General features: G+C 40.8%; 1 protein-coding gene across 1 annotated transcript; it reads right to left on the bottom strand.

Annotated features, from left to right (window-relative positions):
- Positions 1-7,342: 7,342 nt before the first annotated feature.
- FCF1 (FCF1 rRNA-processing protein) lies at positions 7,343-19,705 on the bottom strand. Its single transcript, XM_080933636.1, has 8 exons — positions 19,683-19,705; positions 19,335-19,402; positions 18,171-18,242; positions 16,999-17,147; positions 11,183-11,255; positions 9,883-9,970; positions 8,286-8,380; positions 7,343-7,463 (listed from the first exon to the last, which is right to left on the bottom strand). The coding sequence occupies exons 1-8, from the start codon at positions 19,683-19,685 to the stop codon at positions 7,415-7,417; spliced, it is 597 nt and encodes a 198-aa protein (XP_080789762.1). The 5' UTR covers positions 19,686-19,705; the 3' UTR covers positions 7,343-7,414.
- Positions 19,706-19,726: the final 21 nt, after the last annotated feature.

Genomic DNA, 19,726 nt, shown 5'->3' with positions numbered 1-19,726 from the left:
CAGCCACAGGAAGCAGAATTTGGACATGTGGCTCTATTTTTAGATTCTAGAATAGCAGAAACTACTGGGACAATGGATGCTGGTTAGCTGGAGCTAAGAAATTAGTGGTGATTAAGAAGAGACCAAGCATTACTTAGGTGGTCTGGGAAGTGTTTCCTGAGAGCACAGATCTGTGCTCCAGAGATAGCCATGGTTGTACCTCATGCTGCAGCTGTACTTGGAAATGTGTAAGAATCACCCAGGTAGTACTGGCATAGAAGACAAGAAGGGGTCATGAAGAGCAGTTGAGGCTTCTCACTATGAGAGGTCATGGAAGACCATTGGTGAAGGTTCAGCCTCAGTTGTAGTTGATGGCCTAGAACCAAAGGGATCAAAGAAAGGAGTTGAGACTTGGCATGATGAAGAAAGCCTATGAAAGGCTACTGATGAAGCTTAGTTGCAGTGGAAGACCCCAGTGTATTGGAGATGCCAGTACCACAGGATGATCACTTAAAACAGCAGTGGCAGTGGATCAATCTGAGCTTAGAGTACTACAGAGGGCAGAGCTGGAGAAGTGCCACAGCCGTTTGGAGGAGCCCAGAAGATCATGTGTGGATCCCAGACATTGGAACAAGAAGGGGTTCAAATTCCAGTAACCAAAGGTTGGCTCACAACCATCTGTAATAAGATCTAATGCCCTCTTCTGGTGTCTCTGAAGACAGCTACAGTATCCTTAGCTATAATACATAAATCTTTAAAAAAAAAAAAAGATGGAGACCCCAAGATGTTTGAGATGCCAGAGCTGTGACCTATCTACTAAGTTAAGCTGCTAACAGGGAATGGACCCAGACCAGGAGAAAGAAGTTTGTTGCATTCTACAAAGATGAAAAAGGAGTTGGAGATCTGAAAACTGCTTTGACATCAGGCATGGAGATACAGAGTTTGGAGTTTGCCCAGCAGGTTTCCTGTCTTGTTTTGGGGATTACAGTTAAATGATTGCATGAATCTCAGAAGAGGCTTTGAACTTTGGACTTTTAACATTGTTGAGACTGTTAGACTAAGGGGACTTTGGAGGTTAGATTAAATGTATTATTTTTATTATGCTACATTTAGGTATGACCTTCATAGACTCATGTGTTTGAACAACCAATGGGGGCTAGGGAATGGAATGTGTTCGTCTGTCTATGCTTGGCCCAGGGAGTGACACTATTAAGAGGTTTGGCCTTGTTGGAGATGTGTCACTGTGGGCATGGGCTTAAGACCCTCATCCTAGCTGCCTGAAAGCCAGTCTTCTCCTAGTGGGTTTGAGATGAAGATGTAGAACTCTCAGCTCCTCCTGCACCATGCCTGTCTGGATGCTGCCATGCTCCCACCTGGATGATAATGGACTGAACCTCTGAACCTGTAAGCCAGCCCCAATTAAATGTTGTCCTTAAGAGAGTTGCCTTGGTCATGTTGTCTGCTCCCAGCAGTAAAACACTAAGACAGTACCCAATCTTCTATAACAAATAGGAGTTCTTATACTAATATGGCCATATGAAGATACCTAAGACAACAAAGAGAATGGGGGGGGCACTGTAAAGGAAACCATTTCTTTTTTGTATTCATGACCATGTCTATTCATGGTCATACAAGTATGTGTATGCATACACACATACACACACAACCTATTTTGTCTCTGGGAGAATCTAATACAAATAGTGATAAGTGGGTCACAAATGGACCTTTTAGTCTTTAACACTCCCCCAGCCCTATTTTGTTTGTTGAGACAAGGATTCATGTATCCCAGGCTGGCCTGGAATTTGCTGTGTGAGCAAAGATGACCCTGAATTTCTGATCTTCCTGTCTCTACCTCTCAGGTTTTAGGATTGTAGATGTGTGCCATCATGCCCAACTAAATAACTGATTTTTCCTGTGGGTAAGTTAGTTACATAAGTAGTTCAGTTTAAAAACATCCTGTAAGTTAGAGTACACATGATTGATGTACTTTTGTTTGTACTTATGATAGCTAATCTTGTTTGTCAATTTGGGAGAGTTTCTAAATCAGGTGAGTTGAGGTGTAAAGGATCCACCCTGCAGGATAATTATACTATTCTATGGGTAGAGATCTCTGACTGGATACTAGAAGAAACTGAACTGAGCATTCGGAGCCACCGCACTCTGCTTCACTGCCTGATGACCGGCCTCCTCAGCTTTGTGACACCATGCCTTCACTAATGAACTGTTACTGAAACAAAATTTTATTCCCTCCAGGTACATCTAGTCACAGCAATAAGGAATATAACTCAACTCATTCAGAAAATTGGCGATGGTAAAACCCAGTCATGTTTCGGAACTGGTTTGTAAGAGGGTTGTAGAATTATTTAAACCTTTAGCCTAGAAAAGATCTTGAAAGCTGTAAGCAGAACTTAATGGACTGTTTTGCTAGGATTCTGGAGGACCAGAATGCCAAGAAAAACAATGAAGGCCAGGCTCATAAGGTTTCAAAGAGAAACAAGACTTTTAGGAGCCAGGAGAGAGCCCATTCTTGTGACTGTCTAACAGTCTTTCTTGCTTTGTTTGTTTATCTGTTTGTTTTTCTAAACAGCAATTCTCTGCTCTGGCAGTCCTGGATCTTGGTCTGTAAACTGGGCTAGCCTGGAACTCAGGGATCCACCTGCCTGAGATTAAAGGTGTTTGCCACCAGCTGACACTGATCTGGCTGTATTCTGCTTGTGCCCTGACAGCATGGTTGAGGATGCGGTTCCAGGCCGTGGGTTCATTTGCTTGGTGGAGATAGCATTCAGTCTGTAGCATAGCTACTGTTTATCAGACCTGAAAGATATTCAGCTTGGCATGAAAGACGTTTAAATCCAGTCCTAAAGACAGGCAGGTTTGAAAGCATAGGAAATTGTTAAACAGATCATCATCACTAAAGAGAAAACTGATTCATTGAACTGGCACAATTTGAAAGCTTTCCTGATCACAAGACTGGAATCATCAAAAGCTACATTTTATACAAGTGGGGATTCTTTCAAAAGGAAAGAGCCTAAACTGAGAATGCCATTGAGGGGGTGGGGTGTCCAATCCTCCTGGGGGAAAAACTTCCTTGGGAAGTGTTTTTTTTTCCCAGGGATGGCACTCAGAAGCTAATGTCCTATCCAATAGGCTCTATCATGAAGTGCCAGTAGAACTTGGCAATGTTGTCCACTTAGTAGATTTTCAGGCACGAAGGATACAGGATTGAAGAAGTTACAGTTTTGTACCACACTTTGAGAAAGTCAGAGGTCAAGCAATGTATAGGAGGGTCTGAGGCCAACATGTTAGGCTGCAAAGGTAAAGCAATGGTGGCTTGTCTTCATTAGGGGTTCCAGTGCTGTGACCAAACACCTTGACCAAAAGCAACTTAAGGAGGAAAGGGGCTATCTCAGCTTATACCTCCGGAACAGTCCATCACTGAAGGACCACACTCAAGCAAGGCAGGAACCTGGAGGCAGGAACTGAAGTAGGAGTCACAGAGGAGAACTGCTTATAGGCTTGCAGCTCATGGCTTTCCCAGAAAGCCATGCTTTCTTTATACTATCCAAGACCATGAATCCAGGGTGGCACTGCCCCAATGAAATGGGCCCTGTTACACCAATCACTAATCAAGAAAATGCCCCACAGGCTTTTCCACAGACCAATTGACTGGAGTATCTTTTTTTTCAGTTGAGGTTCCCACTTTCCCAATGACTCTAGCTTGTGTCAAATTGACAAAACACAAGCCAACACAAAACAGGATGATGGATATGTCAGGACTACAGGAATCCATCGAGGAAGGTTGCATTTAAAGAGTGGAGCTAGCCCAAGTATGGTGACAGTGGGGATCTGGAAAGAAGGGGCTACTCAGGACACTGGGTCTCAGAAGATTCTATCACAAATCTCTGAATTTAGCTGCAAGAATTGGTGTTTTACCCTCCTGACTTTTTTGGTCTTATAGTGGTCCAATCTTTCCTTGTAATGCCTCTGTTTTCCCCTTATGAAACGGAATGTTCATTCTTTGTTTTTGATGTTATGAAAACATCATTTAAAAGATCCATTTAAGAGATTGCCTTTAGTCTCTGAAGGGATATGGACTAATAAACAATATTGAAACTATTATAGACTATGGGGACATTTGACCTTGGACTGAATACATTTTGCATTATGAGATGGCCTTGAGCCTATTTGGCCAAAGGATGGAAAGTTGTGGCTTAAAAGTTGTATTTTTTGGTAATTGTCCCAGTGGCCTTTTCTATCATCTTTCCCCTACTTCCTCAAACTGTTAGCTAAAACACACCTTTCTTTCTTTAAGGTGCTTCTTGTCAGTTTATTGGTCAGAGCAAAGAGGAACAAACAGTGTTATTCATTTTTCTCCCACAGAAGTGTACAGTGATTTCAGTTCTAATGGCTATTTATTATATAATGTAATGCACAGTACAAAAATAGGCAAAATTGCCAGGCATGGTGGCACACAGCCCAGCACTTCAGAGGCAGAGACAGGTGGAGCTCTCTGTGAGTTTGAGGCCAGCCTCATCTACACAGTGAGTTCCAGGACAGCCAGAACTACATAGAGACTGTTTCTGAAAAACAAAACAAAAAACCCCAAACCTTAAAAAAACTATAATATGGCTTAGATAAGAGTGCTATCTGATCCTCAGCACCCACAAAACTGGCTGGGGTGGAGCATGTCTACAATCCCAGTGTGTGGAAGGTGAGGTGAAAGGATCAGGAGTTCATATCCATCCTTGGACACACAGGGTAGACTGGGGCATATCTGTGTCTCAAAAAGAGAATGAACTAATTAGGTTTATCAAGACAAGGTTTCTGTGTGCCGCCCTGCTCTCCTAGAACTCAATTTGTAGACCAGGCATTTTCAGAGGCATTTTCCTGCACGAGCCAGTACCGCCTGCCTGAGAAAGTAAATGCAGCACTTCAAACTGTCTTTGCAGTGTGAAAGAGAAGATGACTAGTCAGGTTTCCAGGATGCTGGCATGTTGTTTTGTTTTTGTACCAAGTGGTAATTTCACAGCTGTTTGCTCTGTCTACAGGTTTGAAATGTATGGAATGTACGTTTTAGACCTCCTCACTTGTGGGCTGTGCTACACAAGCCAATAGAAAATGAAGCAGGGGAGAAAAGACAACAGGGGAACCGGTGAAGCAGAATAGGGAAATAGAGGTTCCCTAAGGTTTTCCCTTTCCTTTCTTGCCTTGTCAGTTCTAGCTGTCCAGGTCTCCATCAGAACTTCCCTCAACCTCAGGCATTTCTGGCCCCTACTAGGGAGCAGCAGTGTTTAATTTTGTTTCATATTTTGTGTATACACATGTGTGGTCACACACATGCCGTGGTGTGTGTGGAGAACAGAGGAAAACTTTTAGGAGTTGGTTCCTCCTGTCATGTGGGTGCTGGGGACTGAAGAAGAGTCAGACTCGGGGGGCAGGTGCATTCACCTGCTGAGCCAGCCTGCTGGCCTAGCACCACTGTTTATGTGCCATAAACATTTATTGTTATTGTGAGGGGCGAGGGGTGGAGATGTATGTACATCACTGCACACTGTGCAAGTGTTGAGGTCAGACTTTTCACTGGTTCTGGGGAAGGAACTCAGGTCTTCAGTTTTTGTATCAAGTGTTTTTTTATCCACTGAGCTGTCATCTAGCACCACTGTTTAAACAGGCGCTTTCACATTCTCCTCCTTTCATGACAAGTTAAAAGACTGCTACAGATACTATGAAATCTTATTCCCTACATTTCTCTAGGTCTCAAGGAACTAGACTATAGTAAGTCACCCAGTGTTTCCAGCGTATAGTTTTCAAAAATCTCAACCATGACATATACACATATAGGTATGTGTGTGATCAGTCATGGTGGTTCATGCCTTTAGTCCCAGCACTTGGGATGCAGAGGCAGGCAGACCTATGAGTTTGAGGCCAACCTCGTCTACAGAGTGAGTCCCAGAACAATCAGGGTTACACAGAAACACCCTATCCTGAAAAAACAGAACAAAACACAAAAGTAGAAACCAGCTGAACTACTTAAAAGAGCTCAGACCAACTGAAGGGCCTAGGCCATTCTCCAACCTGCTGAGCTGCCTAAAGGCTGTGCGGTGTGCTCCAGGTTGCTAGCTTTTGTGATCTGTCACCCATGCTGGGGTGGGCTTTAGTGATGCAGCTGTCTTTGAGTCATCTCTGTCCCTGAAACGTCTCACCCATATTCTTGTTTTGGTTTTGAAAGCAGGGTTTCTCTGTGTAGGCCTGGCTGTCCTGGAGCTCAGTAGACCAGGCTAGCTTTGAACTCAGAGATTCACCTGACTCTACCTCCTGAGCATTTGGGATTAAAGGTGTGCACCACCAATACCCAGTTTCTCACCCATGTTCTTATAAGTAACTCCAACAAAACTCATAGTTTCGCCAAGTTGGACTTTGGTGTTACCCACACCTTGGTCTGCTGTAGGCTCCCTATCTGTCTCCCCACGCCTAGTCATAAAAACTCTGGCTGCCCAACCACATTTCTGTCACTCCACTGCACTGTCCATGTCTGTGCTTCTGCTCCATCTGCTCCAGGTCTCATCTGCTCTGCCTCACTGACTTGTAAGATTTATCCCAACAGGAGATGGAGATGTAGCTTAGTTGGTAAAAGTGCTTGCCAGGAATTCAAGAAGCACTGGATTTGGTCCTCAGTACCACACAAACCTGGGTGTGGTGGTATATGCCTATAATCCCAATATTAAGGAAGTAGAAAGGCAGGAAGATCCAGATTCAAGGATAGTATTCAGGTACACAGGAGGTTTGAGGCCAGTCTGGCAAATATGAGACAATATTTAAAAATCAAAGGCAAGCTAAGCAACAACAAAACTCTGAGATTACTACTATAAACATCCTTTCTTCCCTTCCTAACAGAATGAAGTAAACAACAACAAACCTACCTTTTTTTTGGAGACAGGGCCTTGCTATCCCAGACCTCACTATATAAACTAAGCTAGCCTTGACCCCACAGAGATCTACCTGCACCTGCCTTCCCAGTGCTAAGATTAAAGGTATATGTGCTATCATACTAGGCTTCCTTAAAAAACAAAACAAAGCTCTTGTCTTCAACTTGCCCCTGATACTTTACCCTAAAACTGTTGTTTGCTATATTTAAAAGTTTGCTAAGTAAATCAAATTATGTGAACAAGCACTGGAGCATCTGATTTATAAAAAGGTGCAGACGGGCTCAGCAGTTGTTCTCAGCATCCATGTCAGACACCTTCCTTCCTGCACCTTCACCTCCAAGGGGATCCGAGGCCTCTGGTCCTTACAGGTACATATGCACATTTAAAAATCTAAGTTTTTAAAAAGATACAGATATTTTAAAAATTGAGACAATATAGCATCTTTAAAAACAGAAAGTGTATTTAATTAGCTGGTCCAAGAATGGTAGGCGGGTTCTGTGGAGTGAGAATTAGAAGCGAGGGGCTCCGTAATCATCTGGCATCCGTTCGATGTTGTATCTGACCAGGAAGGAAAGCAGACACCATTATGAGAGGAGGTATGGACAAAGCCATTCTGAGTCACTTCTTAAAGCCAGAGGTAACTTTTTCAGAGAGACCCAACGATGAGTGACATATAACAAAATGTTGTTTGTACTACTTTTGTTCTTCAAAGCCACAAAGCACTAGCAAGGGGCAACCAGGACTCGTCATAAAAGTAAGCCTGAGTCAGCCTGTATTTTAATCAATATACTGTGCTCTCCCCAAATGGGAAAGCTGGGCATAGAAGTTCTTATAGGGTAGACACTGGAATATCTAAAAGGATAAAGAACGGTTTTGTTTATTAAGACAAACCTTTAGTTTCCCAGATAAGGTGTTAATAAAGACTATTGTCCCCCAAGTCCCTCTACCTGAACGGCCTCAAATGCACCGAGTAACAAGAATGATCTTGATTCTGGTCACTGTTTTCTCAGTGTTGGGAATATATGTGTTCTACTATGCCCAGTTTTACTCCATGCTAAGAGTCAAGCTCCTTCTAAAAACATCTTTAAAAAGGACATTTCTACTCAAAAGGACAAGCTTGACTTAAAATAATACTTTGTATAAAGCAACACATGCATTTCTAATAATCTTAATGTAATTTGATTATTAATTTGATTTTTGCTTCATTCCAAATCCTTTATCTTCTCACCTATTCTTGTTATTTTAGCACATTTCTTCAACTTTAAATGTAAACATGATAGTGTGATTTCTTTGAAGTCTCCTATAACTTTATAACCTGCTTTCACTATAACTGTTGAGCAACTATGTGCCTCTAATCACTTTCCAACAGCAGCTTCTCACCTGTGGTTAGAAATGTACATAATAGGAACGCCAGGGATCTTCCGGATTCTTCTTTTGAGATCACGGTCAACTGTGGCCACAATGTAACACTTGTGCTGAAAGAGAAGCCACTGATGTTTACAACCAACTCAGACAGTATATGCACACAAAACCACTATCAGTCTCTCATTTTCACAGTAACTATGGAGACCCACAAGATATTTACAGAATAAAACATATACGATACCTGACTTCAGTGTGGAGAAGGTAAGAAGTGTTCATAAGCTTCTAACTATTTTCTGTCCCACACATGGGAGGGACTACTATAGTTAAGGAAGACAATTCCTTAGTTTTGGGAAAATGAACCAATGACTGCATGTAAATGCCTAGATTGGAGGGCACAGATCTTCCTTCCTCTGCTCTTGTAGCTTAGTATACTCTGAAGTTCTTTAGTGACATAGGTAAGTGGCCCCTCACCAGGAAAAGGATCTCTGTGACTCAAAACTTGAGTTTAGCTTAATCTTAACTATTATCTGAAAGCTATTTTGCAATAGTTTAGTTCATATACAAATCCCCATTGAATTTTATAGAACATTTACCACTGTGGTGGCAGCTATGATGTGGCCCCATATAGATCATGTTGCTAAAGGGCAAAGTGCTTCTTAAATGAAGATGGCCATCCTTGCAAGTGCAAAGCTTTTCCTCTCTCCATTCTTTTTTTTTTTTTTTTTTTTAAATGCAAGGGTCAGGCTCTTTCCTCTTCCTTTCTTCTTCTTTTCTTCTTTAAACAAATACATTTAAACACATTACAGAGGATTTGTGGACTAATCCTAGTCACTGTCCCATATTATATACAGAGTTAATGCAGATGTTGAGATTGTCTTTCTTGTGTTCAGGACAGGATCTCACTGTGTAGCTCTGGCTAGCCTGGAACTCACTATGTAAGAAGGCTGGCTTTAAACTAAAAAAGATTGGTTTGTGCCTGCCTACCAATGGCCAAGAAGCTGAGATTTGAAACCAAACTTCCTTTCCAAACACATCCTCTTCCTATTATGGTTAGAACACAATTTTAAAAATCTATTTGTTCAAGTAAATGGTAGCTATGCTATTTATGAGCAACTGTTATATATACCAAATAATATGTATACACTATATCATGACATAAAAAGATACACTGTATATAAATACATACATAAATCCTAGATACTTTACTGAGCTTGAATATTCAGAAGAAAATACTTTGTATCCCTTTTTTGGGATACACTGTGTGGCTGGTAGCTATGGACAGAAAGTTGAACTTGAACTTAGAGGTCCACCTGTCTTTACCTCTGAGATCTGGGATAAAAAACATGTGCTACCTCACCCAGCTTGTGCCTTTTATTTCCTTAAGATTTATTTATATAAACACTGGAGTGTTTGTGTGTGTTTACTGTATGTGTGCACCACGTGTGTGCAGGTGTCTGTAGAGGCCAGAAGAAGGCACTGGAAGTGAAATTATAGGAGATTATGAGTCACCTAATGTGAGTGTTGGCATCTGAATCTGGGTCCTCAGCCAGAACAGCTAGTGCTCTTAACCACTGAAACACCACCTGTGCACAAAGGAAATTTGATGTGATACCTGAGTCACTCTCTGTACCAGGCAGTCATCGGCATAGGTTCCTTTGTGTGTGCATGGCAATCGGTCAAATCGTGGATCCTTGGCGATTCTGCAGGATTCATGATAAAACTGGATTAAAGAAAACATTCAAACAATCTGAAAACTTTGTCCAACCAGCAAAGCAAAAGCAACACGGTTTACATGATCTTCATGGGATTACAAGGTGTGTTCTCGCCCTGGAAAACCATTTTCCATACTTTCATTTCCATAAGGAAGGGCATCAAACCCATAGACAAATAGTACTGGGGCTCCTTTACTCAGCACCAAATGCTCGAGGTTTGTATTTCTATTTTACAAAAGGGGAAGGAGTTCAGATATTAAGTTGCTCAAACCTACAGTGTTAAGAGAAGCCAGTAATGAAAATCAAATCCATCTTAAACATTTTTAGGAAGTTGTCTTACACAAATATACTGCAAGACAGGCATAAGGATGGTCACTATGGCATAGCCAACCAGCAATATGAAAGCTAAATACATTTTTCTGTGTCTGTCTGATTACAAACAGACAGAATGTATGACCATAAGAGGACCTTGCCAACTCATTGAAACACAGGTCAGTGAACTGTATGTAGGTGTAAGATCCAGAGAGGATGGAGACACGTCTTCTTGACACTTTCAAGTTCACTATTCCTTTCAGCTGTCATTCTTGTAAGTACAGACAGTATGAATGTGGAGGAGGAGTACAGGCAGTTGTGAACTGCCCAACATGGCAGTAGGAGCTGAGCCCAGGCCCTCTGGGAAAGCAACTGTTCTGAGCTGCTTTGTCATCTCTCCAATCAGTCAGTCTCTCTCTCTCTCTCTCTCTCTCTCTCTCTCTCTCTCTCTCTCTCTCTCTCTCTCTATTTAAACTAACTTGCCAGGAAATCTTTGGTTAGTATCTTTTAGTTAGGGTTTTACTGCTGTGAACAGTCACCATGACCTAGGCAAATCTTACAAAGGACAACATTTAATTGGGTTGGTTTACAGGCTCAGTCCATTATCATCAGCCAGGAACATGGCAGCATCTAGGCAGGCCTGGTACAGGAGGAGCTGAGAGTTCTATATCTTCATCTGAAGGCTACTAGCAGAATACTGTCTTCCAGGCAACTAGGATGAGAGTCTTAAGCCCACACTCACAGTGACACATCTATTCCAACAAGGCTACACCTCCTAATAATTTCAGTCCCTTAGTCAAGCATATACAAACCATCACAGCAAAGAGATATTTTCAAAGTATCTGCAGTATACCAAGGTACAGCAGATCTAGACTAAGTCCTTCTTACCTTAGTGCCACACGGTACTTCTGCCCCAATTTCTCAATTTCAGCCATCACACAATCAGTTATACAAGGAATACCTACAAGGAACAAACAAAACATAGCACAGAAATTAGTAACAGAACTTGTAAACATATTATCTGAATTGTAATTCATTCAGTCTCTAAGAATCCTGTAGACTTCTGCAACAACAGCAGACTAAGTCCACTCAAATCACCTGTAAGAACTAAAAGAAACGGGGGTAGCCTCTTCTCTCCAACCAGGCGGTCTCAGCCATGAAGAACACAGCAATGGCCAAGATTAAGGATCAGGACCTGCTCGGCAAGAAGGAAGAGCTGTTAAAACAACTGGACAATCTGAAGGGGGAACTGTCCCAGCTTCCAGTCTCCATAGTGACAGGTGGCACTACGTCCAAGCTCTTCGAGATACAAGTTGAACGCAAATCCATCGCCCATGTCCTCATGGTCATTAATCAGACTCAAAAGGAAAACCTCAGGAAATTATACAAGGGAAAGAAGTACAAGCTCCTGAATTTGCGACCCAAGAAAACTAGAGCCATGCGCCTCAGGCTCACCAAGCATGAGGAGAAGCTGAAAACCAAGAAGTAGCACTGGAAGGAACAGCTGTACCCACTGTGCAAACAGTCAAGGCCTGAGATGACTGAGTGGCAAAAAAAAAAAAAAAAAAAAAAAAAAAAAAAAAAAAAAAGAAAGGGAGAAAAACACGGGGGTGGAGAGATGGCTTAGTGGTTAAGAGCACTCCCTGGCCGATCTTCCAGAGAACCTAGGTTCAATTCTTTGCACCCATATGGCAGCTTACAACTGTCTGTTATTCCAGTTCCAGGGAATCTGACACCCGTACACAGACATGAATGCAACAAAACCACCAATGCACAGAAACAAAACAAAAACCAAAAACCTAAGAGAACTGTGAACAGTGACAAAAGCTTGCTAGCTATTCCAGATGCTGATATAGAAGGACTGAAAATCCAAGACCAGCATGGGCCAGAAATAGCTCAAGGCCATCTTGGGCAATTTGGTGAGACCCTGTCTCAAAACAAAAAGTACACATGGGCTGGGGACATAGCTCAATGGTACAGTGAGGGCTTGCCTAATACTCAGGAGGTCCTGGGTCCAATCCTCAGCACTTGGGGTTGGTGCGAGGAGGGAGTGATGTACAATGTAATCTGAGCATTTGGAAGGTAGAGGCTGAAGGTTCAGTAGTTCAAGGTCATCCTTAAGCTACTCAATAAATTCTAGGCCAGCATGGACTACATGAGATCCTGTCTCAAAACAGTGATAAAAGCTTCCCCAAAGGACAAACAAAATTATATGTCTAAACCATAGAATACTATAAGTGTGAAAGAATGAGGACCATCTATAAATATACACAAGGCAAAAACCAAACCAAGACAAAACATACCAAAAACAAACAAACACAACAAAAAAACCAAGAACAGGCAGCTAAAATGTGGTCTCTAAAGGCATGATTAGAAACAAAATGATGCTTTAAGTGGCTCTTGACAACATCAAGCTGAATGAAAGAAAAACCAAACAAGAGGTTCTATTTTTATGAAATGTCCAGAATATGCAAATCTAGAGACAGAACTAGAAAAATGTCACTTAGGGAAGGGGAAAATAGAGCACACTGCCCACTGTGGGGTGTGATAATTGAAAGAACTGGGATTTCTTCTTGGAGCCTATGTCCTACTCCATTGTAGGCCCTTACACTTTTACTGTCATATGGCTATGAAGTTAGATTTCTTTAGCACACACTGCCTTCTGGTTCTTTAACTAATTTCACTGACCTAGTATCTCCATTCTCTTCTCACTTAGTTATTTTCAGTTTTCCCTCCTTGTCTTCAAAAGTATCAGTATACATTTAAAAACTTTAAATTATATTCATTTATTTAATGGGGGAGTTGGGAGCGTGGATTATACTGCATAAGTGAAGATTAGAAGTAGACTTGTAGGAGTCTTTTCTCTTTTCCAAAACTTGGGCTCCTGGGTTCGAACTCAGGATGTTTGCTGCAAAGTGCTTTTTACCAGATGAACTTGTTAGCCCAGTGTACTTTTTAAAAATGTCCTCTTAAAATATTTATTTAATGTGTATGGATGTTTTGTCTGCATGTATGTGCAATCATGTGCATGCCTGGCACATGTGGAGGTCAGACAAGAACATCAGATCCTCTGGAACTGGAGTTACAGACAGTTGTGAGCCACCATGTGAGTGCTGGTAACTGAACCCAGGTCCTCTGCAAGACTAACAAGTGTTAACTGCTGAGCCACTTCTCCATCACCATAACCTTCCACCCCCAAGCAGTTTTAGTTTTCAAAGAACCATTTTTGCTGAACAGCCCATCTCAATATTAGACTTTAAAAATGTCCATCAATCATATTTAAACAGGTGTGCAGTCACCTGGGCTCACTTATTTATTTTTAAATTTTATTTATAAAGCACAGGCAGAAAGGATCTATTATAATTCTGAGGAGGCCTAGGACCTTTTTGGTGTGTGGTGAGGCAGTGCTGGAGAACATCCAGGGATCACGTGCATATCATTCCAGTGTTTTACACTGAGCTTTCCAGTTCCCATTCCTGTCTTACCTTTTAGCCCTAGGTTTCTCTGGCTTTGTAGTTCAAGTGTGTGTGATACTGGGTAATAGATTTGGAGTATTATATGTGCCTGGCAAACCCTCTACCACTGAGCTATATTCCTGCTTTGGGTCTTATAAAATGTAAATTAGGACTAGCTTTAGCTTAAAGTCAGCAACCAATAGTAGGTCCTTTGAAGCCAGACATTGACTCTGCTCTAGGTAGAAAAGTCTCAGGTGTACTGTGCACACTGAAAATTCTACATAGTATCCTTACTGATTAACTGTCTTGTGCTGAGCTCCTGGAGAACTTACTACAGTTCCATCTTAGCACTTGCTGCTTCACCTGCTCCACATTATGGAGATGGTGTCTTTCCTTAAACCTCATCGTCCAAACTCTTAAAAGATTCGATCTTCTCTTTTTCTGTAGCTTTCTCTCCTCTCTTCACATTCACAGAACTGAGGAGTTAGGACCTTGCTCTCTCTTGGACTCTGTATTAAGGGAATATTTAGCAACTTTGATAATTTTATCCCTGCTCAGACCACTAAAACTTATCCTTATCAACAATAATGCTATATTTGCTTTTTAATAGTTCACATATTCACTGGTGTGATATTTTTAATCTTCAAGATATTTTGACCTTGAACCTGATTTTCCTGTTTACTGAATGCTGGGATTACAGGAGTAGGGTATCACTCCTGGTTTCTTTCTCAGCTTAACACACCTTTTTTTTTTCTTTTTTCTTTCTTTTTTTTTTTTTTTAAAGATTTATATATTTGAGTACACTGTAGCTGTCTTCAGACACACCAGAAGAGGGCATCAGATCTCATTACAGATGGTTGTGAGCCACTATGTGGTTGCTGGGATTTGAACTTAGGACCTCTGGAAGAGCAGTCAGTGCTCTTAACCACTGAGCCACCTCTCCAGCCCTAACACACCTTCCTAAGCAGAATCATTTATAGGTCCTCAGCTGACATGTGTATCTTCTGACTTATAGGGAAACACATCTGATATTCCTTCCCCCTTGAACAACTATAAGCCACTGGAAGCTAATAGTTTTGTTGTGTCTCAGGAAATAGGAAGACCTAATGAAAGGGAGAGAGATGAATAGACAGTTTGCTACTAGAATACTAGAATAAGTAAGAAGTTCTACATTGGGCTGGAGAGATGGCTCAGAGGTTAAAAACCTCTTTCAGTGGTTCTGAGTTCAATTTCCAGCAACCTCATGGTGGCTCATAACTATAATAAAATCTGATGCCCTCTTCTGGTGTGTAGGTATATATACATGCAGACACTGTGTACTAAATAAATAAATCTTAAAAATAAATAAGTAAATTTTAAAAAATTACATATAGAGCCCGGAGAGATGACTCAGAGGTTAAGAGCACCAACTGTTCTTTCAGGACCCTGATTTGATTCTCAGCACCCATATGGAAGCTTACAACTAAAATAAAAAATTTAAAAAGTTACACATCATTTGATATGTTTATATATGTATATTGGTTTAGTTTGTAGTGACCCAAAACAATTATAATAGTAAACATCAAAAAACCACTGATCAGACAGACAGGAAGATCACTGTGAGTTCAAAGCTAGCTTGGTCTACAGAGTGAATTCTAGGACAGTCAGGTTTACACAGTAAAACCCTGTCTTAAAAAAGAAAGAAAACAAAACAAAACCCCCAAACCCAAAACCCAAAAACCAACCAAACAATACCTACTGATCAACATAAAAGACAAAATGAAAAAGCTTGAGGCTGGGCATGATGGCACACACCTTTAATCCCAGCTCCCAGAAGGAAGAAGGTAGGTCTGTTTCTGTGAGTTTGAGACCAGACTGGTCTATAGAGAATTCTAAGGCAGGTAGAACTACATAGCTAGACTGTTTCAAACCCTCACTCCTGAAAAACAAAAACAAAGCAAATCTTGAAATACTTTCAAATAATTATAAATATGAAGACATAAATGGGCACAAGCTGCTGAAGTGTAGGGTGGTTAAGTGCATTGTGTCTCTTGCAGAGGACCCAGCACCGCATGATGGTTCACAACCATCTGCAACTCCAGTTGCAGGGGATTAACAACCTAGACACATGGAAAACACACATGCAGGCAAAACACTCACACATAAAATAAAAAATAAATAAGCCTAAAAAAATGGCAACAGGCTTGCTTGTAGCAGCTACAACCGCTTTCTACTTGCAAGAGAATGCAGTACATCTGTGATGCTGCAAACCACAATTCATGCCTATCACATCTGTCTGAGGAAGAGGTGTAAAATCTCCCTTTGATTACAGCATATATAATATGGCAAAGCACCACTCTGCATGCCATTTGTCCCTTTAACAGAGTAACAACCTCTGAGTAGAAACCCATCACACAATGCAGCAGATCTTTTTGTTGTTGTTACTGCTGTTTTGCAGTGCTGGGAACTAAACTCAGAGTTTCTTATACACTAGGAAGTGCTCCACTACTGAACCACCGAGCCACCAATAACTCAAAAATGTAACATACCTAACTATTAGGAAGCTATTCTCTTGAATATGGCTTAAGTTTTCTTTTTCCCACTGAGGATTACAATAGGAGGGGATACCCATATAAACAAGGGGACTCTGCACACTGAAGTATCGGGGGCTGGAGAGATGGCTCAGCGGTTAAGAACACTGACTGCTCTTCCAGAGGGCCTGAGTTCAATTCCCAGCAACCACATGGTAGCTCACAACCATCTCTTCTGGTGTGTCTAAAGACAGCTACAGTGTACTCATATATAATAAAAAAATCAAAAAACAAAAACAAAACAAAACAAACAAACAAACAAAAAACAAACCTCTAACCGAATAAATGTGAGAACTGCCTATTTATTATCTGACTTCTGGCTCTGTCACCGGTTTAGTCAGCTTTCCTATAGTAAATTGGAATTGAGAATGTATCCTGCTTAATAGAAATGTATATACCAGAAACAGATTTTCATTTGTTTAGAATTTTAAAACCCAGGCTCAAAATTGACATCTCTAATGAGAATGAAAGCATTGCTTTCTGAATTGTGAGAATTTAATTACTCCTAGTCAAGTATGCATTAGATTTCGACATATTGAAAACTGCCATTGCTAGGTGTATTAGAAATAAGTGGCCATTAGTTCATTTACTGGGATCTTCACTTCCCTCTTTTTATGCATTTGGATAACAATGACTGTTTTATACAGATGTCACAGAAATATAAAAGCATGATACTCACACTTGGCATACAGACAGTCCATCATTGACTGTACTAAGTCCAGTTTGGCCTTAATGGAAAAATTGATAAAGTTGGTATCCACAAGGATGTGGTAAGGCGGACCCAGCTGTGTATTATACTGGAAGAACAAGCAGGAAGGATGCTGGGGGCTGAAAGGAGAAAGAAAATATGATCACAGGCTAAAGCCTACATTGATAATTTTGATGCTAACAAATTGGAACTGAAGTATCTGGGAAAGTTCACTACAGATAAATGTCATTTTTCCCCTTGTTCATGGCAAGTAAGAGTTTAAAATAAGGCAGGAAGGGGCAGAATAAATGGCCTAGCAATGAAAATCATGTAATACTGCTCTCACAGTGGACCCAGACTCAGTTCTAGCACTGACACTGAGTGTTTATTACTGCCTGTAATTCCAGCTTCGGGAGGTGCTACAGCTCCAGCCTCCCCAACTCATGTGTACATGTCCACACATACATATAATTTAGAACAATCTTAAAAAGAAAGTTAGCAGCATGTTATTTTCAGGCCCATAGGAAAGCTCTGACATAACTTTAAAAATACAATTATTCCTAACCTAGCTCTTCCTTATTCAGGAGCTAGTCTTGGGGTACAGAAAGAATCTAGTTATCAGGATTAAAATCAATGCTACAGCACGTTGCCATTCTCAAAATCCTAAGATAAATGAAATGAAAACAGACTGTGTCGCATTAGCACTATAGGGGAATCTGTTACCCATCTCAAAATCCACGATGTTCCTGAACCAGCGTCTGCTGTGATACTACAGCCCTTGTGAACCCAGAGCAGGAAGAGAAAACTATGCAAAACGTGGTGAGATTTTTTTTTCCCCCGTGAAGTTAAAAATACTTATATATAACCTCACCGATTTGTGGCATTATAGCCTCTCTTTTGTGACATTTTGGCATGGCAAACAATGGAAATCATTTACTTATGAGATGTCTTTGAAAACAAAAAGTTTATCCACAGTGCCTTCAGAAAAAATTTACTGCTCAATGGGATTCAAAACCTCAAAGCACTGAAATCAGAATGTGCCCATTGATACCACTTTCATTTGACTAAGCAAACGGAGTCAGGGAAGGCCTGGAATCTTAACAGCGCTGCTGTTTTAGAATCCCTGGGTGGGAAGAGAAAAGTTGACGTTTTTTAGTACTTACACTTCTCTTTCCTTCAGCGCACTCAGATCTTTCTTTTCTTTCTTTTTAGGCTTTAACCTATCCTTTTCTTTACTGCAAAAAAGCAAATCCAGAGAAAAGAAAAATGATGCAGTTAAAATTTCATTTGGAAGTTTCAAGTTTGTTGCGGATGTGTCCCAGTGGCAGAGCGCCGGCCCAGCATGTGTGAAGCCCTGGGTTCAATCTCTATGATCTCAAGTTCCATTCTCTCTCTGCTACCAAAGAAATCCAATTTTGGACTTTGAGATGTTTATATCAACACAGACTATGAGAACATGTAAATGCAGCAAGAAGAAGCCTGAAAATATAAAAATTAAGCAATAAGAACAATAAACTCAAAATGTTAATGAGTAAATTCTAATTATTAACATTTTTTCTCAGTATAAATGTGGGTTGATTATACTCAAAGTACATGATTTACCCACTTGAAAATGGTATAACGAAATTTATTGTTATGTACAATATATGATAATAAAAATCCACTTCTAAAAGGTGAAAAGGTTGGTATCAACCTGCTGAAGACTTCTGAATAGCCCAAGCTAGGCAGGATGGTCCTCTTAGCACCAGGGAAGGAGAGGAAGACAGAGTTCTGAGTTTGAGGTCAGGTCTGAATAGCAAGCTCCAGGTTAGCCAATGCTACTTAGTGAGACCCTATCTCAATAAACAACAGAAAACCAAACCAAATCAAAAAGGACTCAAATCACAAGTTTAGTAAGAAAGTTTCTCCACATTCTTTATAAAGGCCTGAAACCTAACACAAAGCAGTTATCAGTGGAACATTGTTTCTAAAAGATATAAAATAAAAATCCATATCAGAAGCTGAGAATAATACTTCTGAAGGTTTTAGTGACCACTCTCTTGTTTCTTAAACACAAAGACCAGTCTTTACTGATACAGAGAAACTGGTTGAGTCTTTATAATGGGAATATCATTCTAGTTTCTTCTAAGGTTCTGAGTTCTTATAATTTATAAAATGGAACTATCTTGAACTTTTCCCATCCTCCATTCCCACCAAATGTGTGACTATAATTCCATGCAATACAGACCTAAGCACATAATAAGCAAAACAAAAACATCAAACGTTTCTACTTAGCCCACCGTGACTCTTGTATCAGTTTAAGAAACCAGTTGGTTCTGATCACTCACAGTCGCTCATCTCTGAGACTAAGCATTCGCTTCATAGTCGCATATTTCCTTGTTTTCTTTTGCTTCCCCTTGAAACAGAAGTTTTCGAGTTAAAAGAGCTGGAAACATCCTTTAAAGTTCTCTTCTCCTATTTTTCTTGCCCCTTTTCCTTTCCCAAAACAGCACCCAGTCCCTCACCCAACTCCCTAAAACATAGGTCCCTTCGAACTAAGAAGACCAGACTGGAATTAAAATAACAAACAAACAAACAAAAATAAAAACAAGGAATCGCCGAGTCAATATATTTTCGCCAATGGCTGAGCTCCCATTTGCTCCCCAAAGCTCTCTAAGTGCTCCTACTCCACTCACCATGTTCACGCCGCACTCCTGTTTCTTCCGGAATCGCTCACAGC

The sequence above is a fragment of the Micromys minutus genome (genome assembly GCF_963924665.1).
Source record: "Micromys minutus genome assembly, chromosome: 1".
NCBI classification, from domain to species: Eukaryota; Metazoa; Chordata; class Mammalia; order Rodentia; family Muridae; genus Micromys; species Micromys minutus.
Note: the sequence above shows the minus strand (reverse complement) of the source record. Positions and strands in the feature narration are given on the sequence as shown.